This window comes from Ambystoma mexicanum, chromosome 5q (genome assembly GCF_040938575.1).
Source record: "Ambystoma mexicanum isolate Mex_15411 chromosome 5q, UKY_AmexF1_1, whole genome shotgun sequence".
Taxonomy (NCBI): domain Eukaryota; kingdom Metazoa; phylum Chordata; class Amphibia; order Caudata; family Ambystomatidae; genus Ambystoma; species Ambystoma mexicanum.
The window spans coordinates 505290474-505312474 of NC_090933.1; the positions used below are offsets into that span (position 1 = coordinate 505290474).

Below are 22001 nucleotides of genomic sequence, written 5' to 3' on the forward strand. Positions count from 1 at the left end.
AGATTTGGGAATAACATTTGAGGAACCAGCTTGGCGTAAAATATGTAGGAATGTGGGGGAAACCTCAAGCAATACCAGTCAATTCAATATCTTGCACCGGGTGTACTTAACCACCCCAAATACTACATATGATACACTCAGACCACTCGCACCAGAGTGCGAGGTGTGGACAATGTGTAGGTTTTTGGCATATGGTCTGGGCATGCCCAACGAGAGCAGAATACTGGCAGGGGGTGATCGCAAAGATTAATGCATTGATTGGGGGGGTGGGAGAGGGCATGTGAATTGCTCTTCCAAGTTGTGTTTGCTTGGGGTGGTGACAGAATCAAAGAAAGAAAATGGTAGCCTTTGTTATTATTAGCCAAACGCAGATTGGCAATCTCATGGAAGTGTCCTAGGGGCCCAATCCTGGCGCAATGGGTGACTGATGCAGAGGTGGGTGGCGCTGAAGCAAGGAGTGGTACAAGCACTAGGTAGAAAAGATGGGTCGGAGGACAAGGGATTGGTTTGGAACATCCTTCTGCATGATCTACAGACATCCCCCGATGTCCCTCTGTGAGGGACGGCAGCACTTTATAGAGAGAGACTTTTGGACGTTACAGGAATAGACGTGGTGGAGGGGTGGTCGACCCGTTATGTTGATGGGGGAGGTGCAAAGGGGGAGAACCTTGGACTGAGTATACAGAGACTGGGCTGGAATCGTGGGGGGGGGAATTGTTGTTGGATTGTGTTTGATTTAAAATTCAATAAAGAGATTTATTTTTTAAACTTAGAAGACTGCTTTGAGAAAACGCTGGCAGGCACTTTGAGTGCACAGTTTGATGGTAAGGTTTGCTTAAAGGGAGCTTAAAGAGGTCCCATGAGGAGGTGTTTTGGGCGGGAAGGGGCAGGAACTGGGTGGTAACAGCCATAGGGATTAGCATGGCCATGGCAGTCAAAGGGTAGGCAAATAACCAAACACCTGCTAGCTTTGTGTGCCTACTCGTAAGCCATTTCTCCCTATTTGTACTCTAATGCATTAGTTTAATATCTCAAACTAAAAAAAGGATATGCCCGACTGACCTGTACAGGTGAAGTTGTACCCTTTCTCATCCATCATAGAGGGAACCACCCTATATTCCAATGGAATGATCAGTACATTGCGTTGGATGGTACTAGAGGCTGTTTGCGAATCAACCAGTATGACAATAGGGGCCTCTCTCACAATTATAGGATGAGAGGTAGCTACTGCATCCCCTTTGTAATGTCCTGACGTTATCATGGGCAATTTAAAATTGAATCCAGATATTATTGTTAGTTTATATATAGAAGGCATACACCACACAATTGCACTGGAGAATTGTTAAGCGAAACACATGCCATTCAGGCAAAACAGGAAATCATTCCATATTAAAGGCTAAATCTGTTGGCAATTAGAAAGAAAACAAAATGCAATAATGGACAAATATAATAATCTAAAACTAGAGACACCAGAAATTAGACAAATTCTATCAAAATGTAAGCAAATAAATTAAAACAGAAGAAGAGCTTGGACTTTTATACATGGGATCACATCATTCAATTGTCCACAGAAAGGAAAGAGCTAAAAGACCTCTCCAGTAGCTGCCAGTTGAATATGGCACAGTAAATTTGAAGGGACACTAACTTTAGGCTTTTGTAGTAAAGGGAACACATAAGCGATCTTGGAGAGTTGATATTTTTGAGAGACGATTGTACCAAGTTCAAGCTAATCGAGACAAAATAATTACAAAGAAATCTTTGGTTATAGAACTTGTTTACCCATCACCCGAGGACGGTCCAATCCAACAAATCACAAGGTAAGCAGGCTGCGTTTGAAGAGCTGGGATCGGAATTCCTTAGTTCAGTAAAGATAGGTGGAAGAAATCTAGGAGACTGCTTTTGATTTAAGATTGCCGGATTGGAAGGAGAGATGTTTTAAGTGAGCTACAGTTTGATTCATTTGGCCTTGCTACAAGGTTGGCAGTAAATTATATTTTTGGGTTCAACACCTTTACCGTCACTTTTTTGGTGGTAACAGAATTACTTCCAATTTTACAGAACTGAGATTGGAGGATTTACCGCCAGCATGTTTCTGGAGGTAAATCCTTCACTTTACCTCCAAAAATCATCAGATGTACTGCATCAGAATTACTGCTCATGACAAATCAGTGAAATCCCCATGGATTCCTATACTACAAAAGTGAGGATTAACTCGACATTATCAGCACTCATACTCCCGCAGTAAATCAGAATGAGGCCCATTGTATTTATCAAGGAAGACGGTTCAAATGTGTTGCCTTTTTCCTTTGAAAGAAGAGGGTCTGGCAAACGGCAGCTGTGAGTCTATGGGCCTCATTACAACCCTGGCAATAGCCGTGCCTGCCGCCGGAGTAGCAATTTTTCCAGCACTCATCAATGAGGAATTACCAGGTTATTCCGACATTGCCAGGCCCGGTAATTCCTGCATTGCCGGGTGCCGGTGCTTGTTGGTCAGTCAGTCAGTCCATATTCCCGTTTGAGCCCCATAGGGCTCAATGGGAATGGGGACGTTGGATGCACCGGCAACGACGGTGCCGGTGCATCCGACATGCTGCACCCACGGGTACCGCTCTGCCTGCCAGACTAGACCTGGCGGGCTGACAGGTGCCCACAAGCACAGCTCATATTATGACGGTCCAGGAACTACGGTACCATAGTTCCTGGACCACCATGCTTATAATGAGGCCCTATGTCTTGTTCGGCAACATGGAGCAGTTACCTGAAGTCAACTTTAGACATTTGCTTTTTAGATTGTTTCTTTGCTGAACACAGACTAGAGATGGGAACGAGTCTGCCATCTTCAGCAACTCAGTTTGCACCCCTCTTCTTTCTTTGTGCCACTATGCCGCATTGCAGTTGTCGTTTTGTCCTTTGGAGGATTCCAAGGCCAGATGATTTAACATTGTTGAGCTTTCAATCCTTCAAGTTTGCATCAGCGATGGGTGTGGTTGTTTTCAATAAAATATGGGAATGGTTCTAGCGGGTGTGGAAGGGATGCCCTGGTATATGATCATGTCAGCATAAAGGTCTGGTTTATGTTACATGTTGAGGGTAAAGGCTTATTGATATAGCTGCAGTCGAGAACTTATATTTTAGATTATTCCGGGGGATATTAGAATAGTTGATGACTTTTCAGAAGATGAGGTGCTGAGCTGGCCAGTCAGGTGAGTAGACTGATACTGAAGAAAAGTGTCGTAGTTGTTTGGAGAGACCAATGATATATTAGTTTGAATTTGATGGCACATCCATAATAAGCCCTACAAATAGGGGTCTATCGGCCACTTTTACACCTAAAAATTAAAATACTGGGAGTACAAATTCTCCCCCCAAAAAATATTAAACTGGCTCATATGAGCTTGTCCACTGCTTTCTCCCACACGGCTCCATGGATATGTTTGGACTAGTAGTACTATAGAAAGAAGCTACTATTATTACTACCTGATCCAAAGCAGTACAAATGTATCTTTTAATGTGCATGAATAACTAGGTGCAAAGAAATATGTATTACAAAATCATTTCTGTTTTATAATTACAATAAATGTGGCATGATACAAGATGGTGTGGTATTGAGTTAGTGCATCATCTTGGATTAGTACGGGTTAGCATTCTAGACTATGCAGGGGTCAGGCGATGCAGAGTAGGATGTTTCAAGGTTCAAGATTAAAGGAAAAATATCCTGATGAAAATCCAGTGAAGAGTATTAATATAATTATGTGAATAGGATTATTGAATCACGTGCCGCATATTACTTCATGCCCCTGAGGAACATCTGGCATTTATTAGCAGTAGGGACAGAAACATGTTGAGCCATTTTTACAGAACTGTGTATATGTACATATCTGTATGCATCTAAATGTGGCCGCCTTGCACAAGAATTGAGGTGTGATGGGTTTTGGCCACATCACTACATCCATACCCATCTAGGCACAACGTTTTGGGTAGGTCAGGAAGGATTTGGAGATCCCATTCCACATTTCTCAGCACTACAAACCTGCGATTCATCGTATGTGTGCGTGTGCGTTTTCTCCCTCCCTCCCTTCTTTCATCCCTCCCTTCCTCCCTCCAGAAGCAACCAATTTGTGAGTAGTTGGTCATTTTGAGGAGCAAAGAATTTGCCAAGAGGTGTGGGACTGGCATGCTTGCGAGGGGGTAGATGAAAGGGTGCAGTACTTTTAATGTGCCAAGCATCTTCTTTTCTTTTGGGAAGTCAGGGGAATAGAAGTAGTTTGTTCAGGTGGGCTTGTGTCGATGTTTGAGCAAGACAGTAAGCACACACAGTGCGGGATGAGAGAAGGTCAGGTACATAAAGGCTTTGCGGGATTGGCTGGCTTGTGTGTTGGTGAGGAGGGCATGGTGTGGTGGTTGTGACCACTTCTCGGTCATTGTGTTTGGGAGCTTGAGAGGCAGTTGAGAAGGGAGGATGTTACAACTGTGCTAAACTGTCCACTGCATGCAATGGCTTGCTGCCGGCCTTTACCTTACAATGCCCGGCCTGCTGCTCCTCAAAAATAAATAGTATCTTAGGGACTACCAGCCATGTAACCGATTTGAACGTGCATGGGACCCGACACCCAAAAGCCTCTTCTTCCCTCATACGTTTCCTTTTTAAACCAGGGGTGGACCACATGGACGTGGTTCCACCTCCCTCCACCACATGACACACCCGCTCAATTCTCTGGGCCTCTGATGGTGGGAACAGAGTGTGCTGGATGGGTGGAGCCGCTTTCCTCGGGCCAGTGCAAGGCCTGTCACTGGTGTAAAGGGCACGGGGGAGCTATTATCCTCTTGTGCTAGGCTGCACCTAAATGATTTTCAAACATATTTATCTCCACCAACATTTAGTTTGCAAGCATGTGGCATCGAGTTTGCGTAATTTGCTTTAGTAAAGTATATTACATGGCAGAAATCCCCGATTTTATAAACAAATGTACAGACAAGGACTCTCTAGAAAGCCTCATATTACACTTATATGAAAATTAGGGTCCAGGCAATTGCACTCAAACTCATCACACTAACCAGGTCTACAGACAACAGGAAACCTCACCCACACAGAAGCTCATTTAACATGACCGATGCCAAACCGCCTTAAAATGCAGAGCAGCATCTTTCCTACATCCGTGCCCAGGCTCATACTGAGACATGTTAGCTTGGTATTTGCGCGGGTATATTGCCACGAGGATGGTTAGCGATGTTTGACAAGGCGGGATTTGATCAATCCACACAACGACATTTTATTATCTGTGAACGCGAATTACAGTAGCAGCATCTTGTAAAAATCTAATAAATATGATAACATGACTTAATAAAGGTTAGAAAACAGACCTGCTTGTGGCAATTATAAACCAGAACAAAAGAAGAAAAAAAAAGAAGGAAAAACAAAATAACAAAAATCAGCCTCCTATGCCAGATTTGGAAATAAAACACGTTTTTCTATTTCACCAACTAAAAAATAAAAAAATAAAAATAAACTGGAAATCCCACTTGTGTAAAAAATAAAAATAAACTGGAAATCCCACTTGTGTAACTTTAATCTTGAAAAATAACGAATAAAGCTCAGTGGGATAATGGAACACCAGCAGAATCACATTTGTGAATATCATTGGTTCGACACAGCCTTTTACACGCCTTGAACATGGATTAGATAAGTACCAATGAAGTGGATGTTTGCTGCTGCCACCTTCTGAAGCGTGTTCCAAGCAAAGCTGCACTGTGTCCTGCAAGTGTCCCAGTACCGGTCCAAAGCATTTGCTGCCAGTGGCACAAGAGCTTCTCCTGTACTCAACCTATGAGGACGACGCAGCGATGGCAAAGCAGTCAGGCAGCTAGAGGTTTGCATACATGGTTTAGTAAGTGGCAAGGTCTGACCTTCAGAAGGTCATTCAGCATGACAGGGCACACTTGAAACCAATGCCCAATGGCTGCGATTTGGGGGATCTTACTTCAAATCTATGAAGGCTTGGAGAAAGCCCTCCTTGCCTTCTATAAACAGGCCAAGATTTCTGTAAAGGGGAGACAATCTTGCTCGCAATTTCAGGCCCTGGAACACAATGCTACAGGGCGATCATTTGGCAATCTGGTATTAATGACATCAGATCTAAAAATCATAGTCATTGCCCGAGTCCCAATCACTTCAAGTGGTCGAAGATGACCATGACACATCTTGAAAGAAAAAAAGGTAATACCCAAGATCAATTATGGACATCTTGGTACATAAGCCCGAAACCGACTTACACTAGGCACCCATTAGTATTTTTCTTTGGTCCAACTCCTGGCAAGGTTTTAATGTGTTATTTTGGATAAAAGCAAATTTAGGTTGAAGTTCCAACCTTCATGCCTCTGGACCCAATTCATATGTGTTATCCTATGTAATTTCAGAAACCTTCTAAACTGCCCCTCTAATACAGTGGTATTCAAACGTTTTCATATCAAACGCCCATCCCCCCCGCCCCCTCTCGCCCACCATGAGTACAAATATTGTTTCTGGGCCTTGCCACCAGGATTTGGACCCCCTATGGGGCCCAAAGGATGTCTACGGGGGATGGGAGGAGGGGTGCCCAGGCTCTTCAAAATAGAAGTAGAAAGTCTACTTCTTATATTTTCTATTAAAAACAGCAATCTTAATCCCCAGTCCCCCCACCTCCGGACATTTTTCAGGTCCCCCTCTGGGGAGAAAAGGGGGCAGCCTTCCCAGTTTAAAGACAACTGCTCTAATAGGAGTTCACCTGGCCAGAAATGTGCAAGACAGGTGTGAGCGAGTGTAATAATCTTGCGTTTACAACTGATGCTTTGTGTCACCCTAGGCACCTAATTTATATTCACACCGACTCGTGGCTGTGGTAGTGAAACGTAGACGTGCTTAGTGGGGGTGAGCAAAGATATTAAACAGAATTAAGAAGACGTATACCCTTGGGAAAGGCATAGATCTTGCTACAATAGACGCAGAGTTTGCTCTGTGTACGCTCTATTCCTTGGTTGGAATATGCTATAATCGGGGTGAAGTGAGGGTCAGTGTTGCGTTAACTCTAGCTAAGCATGCAGGATCCACTCTACCCAGTGCCTTCTTAAGATGCCCCTTTCTTGTGCGCTGCACTCCAGTTTAGTAAACTGGATTAGGGAGTCTGCTTTCGTCCAGGATCCTTTCAACACTATAAGAAACCCGAGAAAGGGGACCAGGTGCAGCCCTGCAGCTCGAAGAGAAGCAGCAGGTAACTGAGCACAGCGTCTCTTTGCATGTTAAAGCGTGGGCCTCCCGGCTTGTAGGTAGCAGAGCACTTACACGAACGAGGGGAGTGGAAAAGCAGGGCACAGAATACAACAACGAACCCGGAAGGGCCTTTGCTTTTTCCAGAACTGCACATGGCCAGCAGCATGGAAAGTCAGAACCTGCGTGCAGCGGTTTTATGTCTGGAAAAGATCAGGGGCTAGGTTAATGTCTGGACTGTCTGGATTCGGGGCCAGCTAGCCTTTTGATTGTGGCTACTAAGCATCTATCCAGGGCTACAATCAAAAGACCCGGGGCTATAGCCCCCTCAGCAACGCTTCTGCCTGTGTGAATGGAAGGTCATAAACTGGATGCAAAGGGTATTGTTCGTCTTCCTGTGGTCACCTGGGGGTCAGGGTGCATTGTACTGGTGGACTCATTGAGAGAAATTGGCATTTCAAGTCCCTTCAATGGTGCTGCTGCTGTTAAATTTAAATATTATGGTGTGTGCTTACGTGACAGCAGGAGAAGCTCTGGGGGAAGCCCTCAGCACAAACAGTTGCTGACAGTGGGTGGAACAAAAAGGGCAAGTTTTGAAATCCCAAAAAAACGCGGCGTGTGGGCGAAATCAATCTGGGACAGAGAGTAAATTGGGAAAAGAGATAAACCGAGACAAACATTTTAAATAAATAAATGTAAAAAGGAACTTCGGGTGTAGGGGTGCTTTAAGCCATCCGATAGATTGCTGGGGAATATGTACCATTGTTTTGCCATCAAATACATACACAGGACAGCTCTGGACTAAAGAGTGATGCGAATAGGCACTTTTGAAAAATGGAGCACTACAATATTTACACTGGAGAACTTCCAGCGAGCAGAAGCACTTCCCCGAGACCTCCAGGAATTGATTGCAACGATTTCAAAAAGAAAGAGACAAGATGTGCACAATAGTCTCTCTTGCAATGGAACGTAAAGCATTTCAGTGGCGGTGTTCCGAAGGCCTCCATGTTAGAAATGAGCAGATCACGCTCATGCCTGGAGGACACTGGTGACGTAGGGCTCATAAATCCAAAATTGCTGGCGTCTTAAAGGGGAGGACAGGTTGGGCAAAGCACCACATTTTCCAACTTAAAAAAAATGTAAAAAAATAAAATACGCACGCGCGTTTTTCATTTTTTGGATGCAAGCATAAAAACAAAACAAACAAACATTGGCAATGCCAACAGTTTGGCCTTTTGTGGCCATCTTTACTCCAATGCAAACTCTGTCCCTCCGCATAGGTCACTCCTCCCCATGTGTGCTCCAATGCAAGTGTTCTGGCTAGAGACTGGACTTGTCCCACCGCCGCCCTTGTGATCCCTGACAGGAGAGGGTTCTCCTGGTGGGGGATCTCTATCTACACAGATGAATGTCCAGCCTTAGGTAAATATTACTCTGTTGAGATAGAGGAACAGTCCTTGCAGTGCTTCTCTAAATTGGCTTCTGTTGCAGCATGATCTAGGAAGCATGTACGAGTTCTGAAGCATCGCCTCTTGGGGTCTTCACAGATGCACTTTCATTAAAAGTAGAAGGCAGCTGTGCAATTGACGGAAACGCTACCACTGGTATTATTTACTTTACCGCCTCTGGGTGTAACTGAGAGGGCTTACATTTACCACCCCCCCTCCCTCCAAATACAAGACCAGTAGCACTAATCGCTACCTTTTGCCTCTTGTGTTGGTACTCCACAATGCAAGAAATCCGAGGTGTGAAAGATATAAGCTTCGATTTAAAAGCATATATATATATATATATATATTAATATATATATATATATATATATATATATATATATATATATATATATATATATACATATGGGTTATCTTGGTTGAAACTCTCCGACAAAGTGTGACCCAATTCATCAGCTGCTGAGGAAGGTTCACCGATTAATAGCCTTTTGAACTGAAACATGTCCAGCGTTAGCCACTGTAATATGACAAGGGCTTATGTATTGACCTTTGGGCATTACATTTGAGACATGCATTTGTTGGTTTTTCAATTTGAGTCAAAATGGTTGCATTGAGTTTGTCTTCTGTGATTATTTAGATACATTGTGTGATAACCACCGAGTTTTAATATTCATTGATATAAATTTGATTCTCATATTAAATCTGCACTATTTGTTTTCCCATCATATCGGAAGTATACACCTTGGATTTTTTAACTTTGTAGAGTCCTACAATTTCCTGATCTCATATATGTTCTATGATCTTCATTGGAAAAGCATTACAGACCCTCATTCAAAACCCATATTTGAAGCTCTTTACGTTTAAACTCTTATTTTAATGACAATAGTTTTGGCTTAAGGTAGCGCTTTCAGCGCCGCCTAATAGCCTAAATTAATAATAAAATAGACAACGGTAAGGTCAGCATAGATAACACAGCAAAAGAGATCATTTGAGACCAGGTACATGATGCCGAGAGTGCGGGATCATATCGTTAAAGCAAGGCCATCCCTTGCTTGTGTGCAGTGAATTTCTCCAACCAGAAGGTGTAACCCCCCAGAGAAGAACACATGAATGGACTGTGCCCCGGCGGGCTGCGCAACTGGTGTTATAAAGTCTCAACTTTAAACTTATACACAATAAAACACATTCTTCTAATCTTAAAAGCAATAGCGCCGCTCAGAGTTGAGGAACATGTTGACTGTGGTCAAGGCTAATATTTTAGTGAGAAGTGAAATCCTGAATAGACAATGAATACAATAAAATACAACATTGATACTTTGTAACAGAGTCCTGCGGCCGAAATCATAAGTTTTGAGAACAGGAAAGGGAACAATTCACTGTGAAGGTTTCTTAATGGAAGCCGATTTAAGGTCTCACTCCTGGTGTAGTGTCGTGAAGCCATGACGTGTGTCACCCGACAGGGGAGGGAGCCGGAAGGCACAGGGGCAGGGTGGGCGGAAAGGGAGGGCTCTCAGTTCTTCCAACGGTTTCCATAAAAAAAAAGAATAATATATTTTTTTAATTAATTGTAGAGGATAACAATAAACTGGACTGGGATTAAACAGCAGGCCAGTTCAGCATGCACCGTTTGGTAAGAGGTCAATGTACACTACCAACTGCCAGAGAAAATACCTCCTCTCTGGGGGATCTACAAAACGTACACAAAAGCCCAGATAAAAAGAGTTCCCTCTCCGAAGCAAATTTAGGATGTGCCCCCATTTGTAATCTTAGCCACATCACTTACTCCTTGATGAGCATCTCCCGTAGCCGTACACTGGAAGCAATTGCAAGACTAGCGAAGAGGACAACTTCTGGAAACTTGGAAAGTCATGGTTTGCGTCAATCCCTGCGGCATTCAGAATGAATGTGTCAGTCAGTGAAAGTAACCTGCTTGCCGATAAAGGGGGCGATGAGCTGCTGGAACACATCTGATGGACACTCTGCCAGTGCTGCTGTAGAGAATGATGCGTTGTTACAACAAATCAGGTAGGGGGAGCTGGTAGAAGGACGGTGCGACAGCACAGTGAGAGGAGGGCGGGAAAGTTAAAAATATTTTAGGGAGGGAAAGAGGGCCGGATTGCTTAATGGAGGGATTAGCGATCGGGGACTAAAGGCGGCTGGGTATTTGTGTTTAACTCATTTGGTTTAGTCTGTAAGGACAAGGAGCCAGGTTAGCAAATGTTTGTAAGCGTGGCCCATCCCATTACAGTGACTTTTTCCACTTAAGGGAGTCTGGTGTGCTTTTGTGCCCTCTTGCCCAAAGCTTGCAGGCAGGCACGGCAAGCGTAAATTCTCCGTAGTGAAACAGGAGCAGAGACAGAAGGAACACTATGAGACGGGTTCCCTCAAAGCTTGGGAGCACGCCAATTGGTTTCCCACCTCACCTTCCTTTGTCACCTGGGGTCCAGTCATGAAATAGACAAAATCATATATTTCCAATCAGATACAATCCCTCATTAATTCATCTCCAAAACACGAATTCAGGGTAACTGGGGGACCAAAATGATCTGCCCCTTTCAGTCTATATCTTCAAGATGCCATCTGGCCCCAAGGCATGACTAATCCTGGCGAGGATGTCCAAATGTTTCAGAAAGCTCGACCGCCCCAGCAATATGGAATCTGATTACACAGGTCCAGCAATATGGAATCTGATTACACAGGTCAAGAGAATAGCAGGAACTCAACCAACTGGCCAAATGCATGGCCCTTGCCCGGCGTCCTTGAGCATTGTCCCAATACCTAGGCTTAGAGAGGGATGCCAAATTCTCTTCTGAATCACACATTTCTTCAGTATACAGGTCTGGTTTCTTTCTGCAATGACAACTAAAATACCTGATACTGTTCTTACCTTCCACTACAAAAATCTCTCAAATACCACTGCATACTCAAGACTGGATAGTCAAAGTACATTTTATCGAAGAAGTCAATGCCACAGCCCATTTTGACACACACTGCAATGCCACAGCCCATTTTGATACACACCGCTACCCGGTCCTCACGTCTCCCAATACGCTGCGTGCAGCAAAACGAGTTCAATGTAAATCTTTCTGCATGGTCCACAAAGCAATGTACAATTCCAAAACGAACGAGATATGCTCCCAGAAGGACTTTGTTCTGCTAAGTACGCCAGGCTGATCATTCCAGCCTTTAGAAAGAGTAGGATTGAACGTGAAGGTTTCTTGGTTATGGCATCAAAGTTAAATAATAGTTCCTGCTGGCCATCCCAACCCAACCAAACCATCTGATGTTCAGAAGAGCACTACAAATCTAGTTTTTGGGAACAGTAATACCCTCAATCAGCATTTATTCTGCACCAAGCTGCATGTTATCGGGAAACTTTGTCCTTCGCGCAACGTGCACATAACAGAGTGTAAGCAAAATGCTTGACAAAGACACCCAAATCCTTTATTCAGTCAACTTGCACAGAAACTGAGGGTGGAAAACTGGACATCCAAAAACACAGACAGTGGGCTCCTCGGCTTCGAAAAAATGAATGGACCCCTTCTGTGTAGAATCACACAAAATCAGTCAGAGTTGTTCTAAATAAGGTCTTATCCAAACGTATATGAAACATAATCAGATTAGAAATTATAATACATTATATTTACATTGACAAATAATACAATGATTGTTTAAGAGTGTTGATTGTGTAAATCGCACAATGCTCCTACCTCTTACTTTACAAAACGGATCAATTACAGTCAATTATTTTATGGAGCGCTCTGAAACTTTGGTTTATTACACACAAACAAATATAACACAGCCATAGGGATGTCGTTTAGGGGTTGCCAGGGGTCTCCCTGGTGACCCCTTAGGTCTCCCTTGCTACCCCTGTGGTCTTCATTGCTACCCCTAAACATTATTTTTTTGAAAACCTTGTGTTTTTTTATTTTGTTTTATTCTTTTTAAACTAATTGCAGCTCCTGAGCTGTGGCCAATGCCATGTGGCTATCTGAGGTATTCGTCTTGCTGGAATTTCATACAATAATGCTAGACTCATTTAATGTTTATTTCAGGCACACTTCAGGGGGTGAGTCACTGATTTAGTCAGTTCTTAAACACCTCAAATTCACAATGCAGACAAAATCCTCCAAAAAGTGTTTAGGGTAGACTAAGCATCCCAGACTTTGCATTTTGCTTTTCCGCAAGTTGCAGTTATAACATGATTTTTCTGCCGATACATATGGTGATCCATTCTTGTATAAAATGTTTATCACATGGTTACAGTAATATTGTAACAACGTTTTTCATAGTGTACTTAGAAACAATGCTATGTGACGCCACATTCTGTTTTCTCAAGGGGTAAATGGTTGTGTCCCATCGCTTCCCGTGATGTCATTTTGGGGTGGGGTCAAATGACCTTACTTCCTGTGATGTCAGAGGTCAAGGGTCATGTGATGTCACTTCCAATACCCCTGGCATCTTGGGGAAATGACGTCCCTGCCTTAGCAGCCTTCATATGTTTTAAATTGCCTCCAGAAAACCTCCCCACAGCTCCACTCCTAACTGGCAAAGTGTATTTTAAAGTTGACAAGCAGGAAAGGCATACAAAATGTACCCCGGTTCACCCCCAGCAAATTAACCCTTAAAACGTTGCAAGATTTGAAGTTATTATACTATGGTTCTGGAAGACCTGCGCATGCAAAAAGTCCCATTCAAACATGTTGGTACACAGAAAGTTGACCGCTGGACTGGTCCAATAATGTTTGGAGGTAAAATAGTTAATCTGTGAGGCACTCAACCTTAGCATCTCCCCTTTAAAATAAGCCTCCTCCCAATCCCCAATGAGAACTTACGATTTTGCGTTTATGTGTATTTTACAGGTATGGATGCCATGCACCCTGAATGGGCATTAATGTTACGGAGTCATGGGAAGTGTACGCGTGCGTTAGCATCGCAGTTAATAATGATGATGCCACCAGGAACCCATAATGAGCAGACGTCTTACTTCAGGTACGGGGGCTGTGGCCTGCTCACCAAGGGGACCCGGGGGCATGTATGAAAATATAACATTGGCGACAAGGATGCCGCTGAGTGGGAGAGAAACCATCTGCATCCTAGAGTGTATTTGGGAGCATTTCCTCAGCGCCCACTAGATGTGTTACCCGCACGATGCACGTTTGACCGCCATTTTGTCTACCTGACAGTTGCGGCCCCTCACAGAGTGCTTGTGCGCAGTTGTGTACGATTTTGTAGCCTTTACAGGCAAATTTGAAGGAAAAAAAATGGAAATGGACATTTGTTGATTGGTAGACCCACGATACCAAGAGCAGAGGAATACAGGTTCTCGTGCTAGCATCTTCATCCTTTACAAGTGCACGTGGGCAGACACTGTGAAGGGGACACTCATCTATCCTGGTACAGGTAATTTTATTTTATTTCATGCCCTTTTCATCGACAGTCACGCCTAGGAGGGCACTCCCCATACTGTGCCTTACAAGACACTCCTGCACCACCCATTCGACAGCCTGGGAAGTCAGTCACCGCTGTGGATATGCAGCCTCCAAGGAGCGAGAGGTGCCTGTGCGGTCCACAGCCATGAGCAATCCTGGTGATGGCGCCCAAGCGCCTGTGGCCCGATTCCGGCTGTTGTGCAGCTTCCTGCGCAACCTCCCATCAGAATGGTGCCAAGACAGCAGGAGACACTGGCCCCCATGCCAGAATTTGACATGTCAGGACCCCCGTCGAAACTGGGCCCGAAGTGGCTATTATGGATCAAGAAACTTGAAATGTACTTCAGGGACATGGGGGAAACTGATGACGATGCAAAGGTAGCAGCGCTGCTATACGCTGCTGGCTTGGCGGTTCATCGTGGGTTCGAGGCACTTAACTCTGTGGCTATCACCTACCAGGCCGTGAAAGATGCCCTGAAGGAACATTTCCTACCCCTGGCCAATCTAGACTTTGACCGCTTTATGATGACCAGAGAAAAGCAGAAGGAGGATAAATCGCTAGATCATTTCTGCAGAAGACTGCGACACCTAGCCAGTACATGCCAGTGGGAGAATGAGGAGGGTATGGTCCGGAACCAGCTCATGCAAGGCTGCAGTTTGGGGAAGCTACAGCGCCAGGTACTCCGTGAACCAGAGCTTACGCTGGGCAGATCCTATGAACTGGCTGACACCTGTGCCACCAGAATGGATGCAGCAGCCAAATCAGGGAAGAGTGAGGAGGCCTACGCCATCGTGCAGACAGCGAACAATGGGCCCCAACGCCCTAGATGGACCCAAAAGAAAACTGACTCGCCACAACAATGTCAGAAATGCGGGTACGACCTGCCGCACTCCAGTGAATGCCCTGCAAAAGTGATGGTGTGTGGGCGCTGCGGGACTGCAGGCCATTTTGCCAGAATGTGCCAGGCAGCAAATCCTGTAACCATCTCGCGATGGCCGAGCAGATCCAACAGTAGTGGCCAGCGCAAACCGAAAAGTGTGGCCGCCGTAGAACAGGAGCTATATATCGGAGGAGGAGGAAGAAGTCTTTTTCATATCAAAAATCGATTCCATGTCAAAGAAACGCAGGCAGCCCACATGTGCAGTCTACATCTGCGAAACTCCTACCCCTGTATTAATCGATACGGGTGTGTCTGTGTGTGATGGCAACACAACACTACGAGGCACTGCCCGGACCACCAGTGCTGGCTGAGACCAAGGCGAAAATATATTCATTCGGGGGTGATCATCCACTTCCACTCCAAGGGGTGTTCACAACATCCATCACACACTCCAACCACTTGATCAAGGTGAAATTCTTTGTGACCTATGTCAGCCCGCATTCGCTCCCGAGTTGCGCTGCGTCCGAGGCACTAAACATAGTACACTTTGCACTCTCGGTGTACAAAGCAGACATCCAAAGCGTCACTGACCGATTTGCAGACCTCTTCAAAGGAGTTGGCCAGCTGAAAGAGGAACCCATCCGGCTACACATTGACGAGTCGGTGCGCCCAACAGCGTTGACGCACCAACGCATACCCTTTCATTTGCGGGCGCAGGTGGAGCTAGAGCTTCAAAACCTGGTGGATCTTGACATTAATGAGAGGGTCGAGGGGCCTACTCCATGGGTGTCTCCCATCATCGTGGCAACAAAACCCAAGCAGCCCATGGCTGTACCCATTTGCGTAGACGTAGACATGAGGCTACCCAACATAGCCATTAAGAGGGAACGCCACCTGACACCAACGCTAGATGACATGGTGGGGGAGCTACAGGGTGCCAAAGTATTATCGACTCCTGATGAGACCATGGACTTTTTAGACCCAAAGAAGGCATCCGAGCTAGTCGTGGACACCAGCCCTGTCTGACTTGGTGCAGTGTTGCTCCAACCCGATCTCCAAGGACAGATGCGGCCCATCGCATACACCAGTAAAGCTCTAACGGACACTGAGCAAAGGTATTCTCAAAGTGAAAGGGAAGTGCTGGCCATACTGTGGGGCTGCAAGCACATTCGAATTTATATCTTAGGCAAACCTGTCTCAGTCATCAAGGACCACAAGCCCCTGATCCCCATCATAACAGTGGCATCCTCCAAACCACCACCGAGGATTGAGAGGTGGATGCTCACCCTGATGGAATATGGCATAAAGCTGCAGTACAGGCCGGGCACACACAACCCGGAAGACTACCTGTCCTGCCATCCCCGGGGCAGCAGCTCACAGGCAAGTCAATCAGGAGGGGACTCGGACAAGGTCATTCGGCATGTGGTGGAAGCAGCTATGCTGATAGCTCTAACACTGGAGGAAGTGGCCGAAGCCTCAAAGGCCGATGCGCACTTTCAGCTATTCGGAACCACCATAGGCAGCAGGGACTGGAAATCGGTGCTGGCGGACATGTCCCGGAAGGGAAAAGGACACCCAACATGACCTACAGTCACTGTGGTGCGTACATCACGAACTGTTGGTATCCAACAAGGGCCTGCTATTGAGGGGGAGGCAGATTGTGATCCCGAAAGAACTGGTGGAGATGGTGTTCAAGCTTGCAAACAGTGGCCATCAGGGCATGGCCAAGACAAAAGCACGACTGAGAGCCAAGGTCTGGTTCCCGACCTCGAGAGGAGTGTTGACGAGTATATCCACCGTTGCCTCTGGTGTCAAGCAGCCGCGCCGGTGGTCAAAGAACCATGCATCGAGTCTATGGGGTACCGTACATGCAGACTTTGGATCCACAGGAAGAGGCATGTAATAATAATGATGTGTTATTTATATAGTGCCTTAATCCAAAGCGCTTTACAGAGCACATATTTACATACAATATCACCCAGCTGAAATTGGTACTCATTTATTGACCTCGGAAGGATGAAAGGCTGAGTTGGCCTTGCCGGGATTCGAAAAAGCGACAAGCAGATCACGCTCAGATTGCAGCAGCAAGCGCTCAACCCACTGAGCTGGTCCCGCTACCCAGAGGTGGAGCTGGTAGAGTCCACGTCAAGTGACCAGACCATCCAAGCAATGGACAAGATCTTTGCAACCCATGGTTTTCCCCGGGAGTTGTGTTCGGACAACAGTCCCCCATTTCATGGCCGCCAGTTTGCCACCTTCATGGACTAATGCTGGGTCACGCACAGGAAGGTAACTCCCAGCTGGCCAAGAGCGGTGGAACGCTTCATGTGGACTCTCAATGAGGTGTCACGGATCACGCAGGGCCAAGGGGGTGGAATTGAAAAGAAATCTGTACCAATTCCTCTGCGAGTATCAATCTACACCCCATCAGTCCACAGGGGTGGCCCCAGCGGAGGCCTTGTTCAACCGTGCCCGAGAAGCTTGATACCCGATAACTGAGGGACGACCTCATGGGGTCATTGAAGACCAAAAGACCCTGGAAGAACGGGCGAGTGCGCAATGAGCATGAAAACACCCAGAGACATCTCAAGCCAGCAAGCATTGAAGTAGGAGACACCGTCCTCGTGCGGAAACCAGCACCCAGAGGGTATGTTATCATCCCTCAACTATGAGCCCACCCCCATGGGCGTGACTCATGTCAACGGGTCAATGGTGATGGTGCCCGACAGAAGGGGGACAATCACGAGGAACTCTTGTTTCTTTAAGAAGGTCGCCACCTGCGATACCCCTGAGGAACCTCCCGAGTGTGGGTCCCCTACACCTACCGCCGGGACCGAACTGGGGTTCAAGGCAGACACCAGAGACCCTGTACCAGAGGAACCTCCCCATGACGTTGGCCGAGAGAAAGGACGCTACCCCCGGCGTCAAGGATTACATTCTGGACCCGAATCCCTGAGGACCAGAGGGGACAGTAATTGCCCACGTTGGGCCCCGTTTTAGTTTACATACTGTTTGTTATGAAAAAGGAGGGATGTTACGGAGTCATGTGAGGTGTACGCATGTACGATGCAGTTAATAAAGGGGCCACCCGTGCTCGGCAGATGCCGCGGGAACCCTTAATGAGCAGACGTGTTTCCGAGTCTTCAGGGGCTGGAGCCTGCTCACCAAGGGGACCCGGGGCGTTTATGAAAATATAACAATTAATACTCATCCTTTAGACTTGCTATGGCTGCCACCAACACATTACCGCACAAATACAGTCGGATAAATTGTGAAACGTACTTCCTATTCACGTAATCAATAGTTGTCTGGGTGGGGAGCGGAGTCGGTGGACGCGCGTGTGTGCGCATTGATGTGTGGGTGGAGGAACCGCGCATGAATGCTCCAATAAAGAGAAAGTTCGGATGAATTATTCTCTCGCTCGATGTTGCTATTGTGAACGGTCTTCTTTTGAACCGCCTACAACAGAGGGGAGGGGTGACATGCTTGCATTCCACCACTCATCTCAAGCAGGATTCCTCTGGGGGCCCACTCGCTCATAACGCCACACCACGTGACCCGTCCACAGCGCTGGAGCACCTGGCGCCGCCGCTGACAGGATACCCACAGAGTCACCGGGGACGCGTCTGCCCCCCGGCCCCCCATCTTTGGAGAACTGGCCATCTGCAACGTTCTGCAGAAAGCAGTATATTTCGGAGAGCAGACCTGCAATGCAGAACAGCGCCAACTCGGCCAGCGACTTGAGGCTAGAACGCGTATCTGCCAGGGATGCGCGGCCCAGGGGCGCTACGCGGAAGTGCACCAATGCGCGCGCAGAAGCGAAGAAAAACGCCACTTCCAGCACGCAGTCCCCACCCGAGTCACACATGCATCATTAATAGGAGATGTGTCCTTTCTGACCTCGAAATGCTTTTTGTGCTAAATTCCCTTTCCTTGGCTTGTATTGATCGACCAGGGACTGCCAGCAGATTTGCATTTCCGAAAAACAACCACTTAAGGAACACATTATCCGTTGCTCGTTAATACAACATTGCCTTCTGGCCAAGAACTGAATTCGTAAACAGATTGTTTGCTACACAACAAAAATGTTTAAGTTAATATGGAAAAGTAAGGGAAACCTAGCCCCACATAAAGTAGTGAAGAACTTCACCGTCCATTCGCTGCAGCAAGTGGAGACTTTGCTAGCAACACAAACGCTGCATTGTGTGTCGAGGTCACACAGGGCGCTTTGGCGGATGCTCGCATCAGTCAAAGTGACCCACGTGGTCGCCGAAAGCTCAAACACTACATATCCTATTTGAATGCCTTGTGGAATATAGTGCTTGTTTCAGGAACACGCCAAATGCAAGCGTGCATTGTTCTATCTGGGATACATATAGCCTTTTAGGCGCTACAAGCACGCCTGCTCACGCAGGGCCACCTGGTAGTACTTCCTCATATGGGCTGAGCAGGGCACGAGTATCCGGCTACCAAAGCAAATGCATGCTTTGGGCCGTCGTTTCTGCATTGATGGAGGAGCTAAAAAACGACCCACTGAAAACAGAGCAAACTAGAAGCATGGGCATGGCCAGACTGGAAAGCGAGCCCAGCATGAAGCGGGATTTCTACAGCCTCACACACGATCAAGAAACCCGAAACCCCCCCACTCACCCCGCTGAAGACATCTCCAGAGAGCAGCCCCAACTGGGCCCACCCTGGGTATCCGCTCTCCCCACACCCCGCGCCTCACTACTGAGCCCTGGTACTCTATCGTCTTCTTGCGAGGTTGCGTCCCAGCTAAGCCCGCGCTACATAAAAGCCAGAGCATACATAATACACACACACACACACACACATACATATGTCAGTTACCGTGCCAGTGTGTGGGAAATAACTTTGTATGTTGTGGGCAGGCGACTTCAAAGTGAAGTACACCATCTTCGTGGTATATTAGAGTTCAATATCACACACACACACACGTGTCCCTTCTAGCATGCGGAACTCGAGTTTTGCCAAACCTATGCTGAAACACATCGGACTGCTCCGCAAGATCAGTCTCACATTCCCCAAAACTTGAGTGGGGAGGTATTACTCCTCGGGGCCAGTGCAGCCGTCCCTTGACAGATGACAGGCCACGTGTGTTCCCAAAACCAAGCAGCCACCGGGCGACACAACGTCTCTTTACCATGTGGACGTGCCCTGCCTATGAGCGATAATCTTCACTTATAAATAATGAAAGAAAAACAAGTCTATACCGTTGTTTACTTTCTCCCTTGCAAAAGGTTCATGGCCCTGATGTTCACCAATAGAGTCGCTCCGCCCGCCTTGTGGTGGCAAACCCCCCTCCTGGATGCCCCCAGTGTTGGCATGCAAGCTACAGCACGTACTTCTGTATTAGTGTTTAGCAAACGTGCATGCAAGCCGAACCATGTGAAAGTACTCGGCTACAGTTGCCCCCGATGCCACTTGACGGCAGGAGCTGAGCAGTTGGCAGTTTTCTGCTGCACATGCTCCGTGGCTGTCAAACTGCAGCCCGGCCGCGGCTGCACGCACCGCCTGTCACAGCCGTGCTGGCTCCCGTGTGTGTGCCTGCCTGCCTGCCCCCCGGATCCCTGCAGTTCCCCGCTCCCTCACTCACCGCTGTCCAGCCGCACGACCTGGGGCAGCCGGTAGGAGCTGACAAGCTGGTCCAGAGGCAGGGGCGCCGTGCTCCAGTGCACCTCCTTGAGCGGGGGCGCGGTGGTGGGCTCCATGCTCCGGGCTGGGATCGGCAGGGCGCGGGGGCAAGGGCTCCGCTGTTTAGCCGCGGTGGGGCATGCTGTCGCTGCTGCTGCTGCCGGGTCAGAGCGCGGCCGCTCCACGGAAGCCCCCGTGCGCCCCGCAGTGCCCGCCTCTGTCGCCGGCCGGTGCCCGAGCTGGTGCCCTGCTGCTGAGCTGGGCTCTGGTAGGAAACGCCATAGCAGCGCCTGCCAGAACTGACTAATCACAGCGGCGGAGGCAGAGGCAGGGAGACGCCTGCGCACGGCCCGGAGACCGCCTCCCGGCCCCGGGAGAAGCTGGAGCAGCCAGGAAGGGGCCAGGGCCGGGGCAGCCTTCCTCCTCCCCCGCCCGGCTCGGGCTCCTCTTGGGCCGCAGGGGAAGGGAAGGTGCCTCTCCGAGAGCGTCCCGAAGCCTGCCCTCTGAAAACCCTTAGCAACCTGTCCTGTGCTCCGGGTGCCGGTGTTTTCCAGCTGTTTAGGGGCCACACATGCTGATTGGAACCAACGTGCGAAGTGCCTTCTAATATTAAGCAGCACCCATGCGTTCCATACATGCTGATTGGAACCAACGTGCGAAGTGCCTTCTAATATTAAGCAGTACCCATGCGTTCCATACTGTGGGAAAAAGTTGCACTGTTATAACCTGGGCCTTTGTCCAATAGCTATGCCGTTTGTATCCAACCTCACACATTCTGTCAGCCCCTTCGTTTCCCCTCCAGTAAGGTGTTGCATGAGACATTTCCTTTGGTTTGGCATAACAAGGCTGCAGATTTATTTTTTACATATACATGACCACTGCAAACAGGTAAAAATTTAATTCCAACAGGTGTGGCGACTGCTCCTCGTCCTGCTTCCCCGTTTTTCCTCCATATTGATTGCAGGCACAACTCCCCCAAGGCCCTCAAGTCTGAGAAACCGCCTGCCCATGCAGGTCTTTGCGGACTGGGGGAGCGCCGTTTGTTGGGGGGAAGTTGAGCCCCAATTGCTACCGCCAGACACCCCCGCCGTTTAGGCTCCCAGGAGGCGCTGTCTAGAATGGGCGAAGCCCTTTCCGGTTTAGCAATGGCTCATTCGGAGTCTTTGTCTTATATTAGGTTGCCACAACCCGCCTGTCCATCCTGCGACAACGACGTCCAGGCTCCGCCTGAGCTGTAGGGTGGGAGGGTGGGAAAAAGAAGTCCTCCACTCTTGGTGGGCGCCCGGCTGCTGAGAGAGCTGCAAGTGATCCTGTGCCGGGCGCCCGCCGTCTTTATGCCCCA

The 22001-nt window shown here is 47.5% G+C and overlaps 1 protein-coding gene across 2 annotated transcripts in view; it reads right to left on the minus strand.

Moving 5' to 3' along the window:
• The window catches only part of GAREM1 (GRB2 associated regulator of MAPK1 subtype 1), a 929300-nt gene extending 908062 nt beyond the window's left edge, over nucleotides 1–21238 (minus strand). Inside the window, exon 1 of one of the 2 annotated variants that reach the window (XM_069620978.1) lies at nucleotides 20622–21193. In XM_069620978.1, coding sequence (XP_069477079.1) covers nucleotides 20622–20736 — 115 coding nt within the window. In that variant the 5' untranslated portion in view covers nucleotides 20737–21193. Of the gene's footprint in view, nucleotides 1–20621 lie in introns of both variants that reach the window. The other variant, XM_069620979.1, reaches the window with a different exon arrangement.
• Nucleotides 21239–22001: the final 763 nt, after the last annotated feature.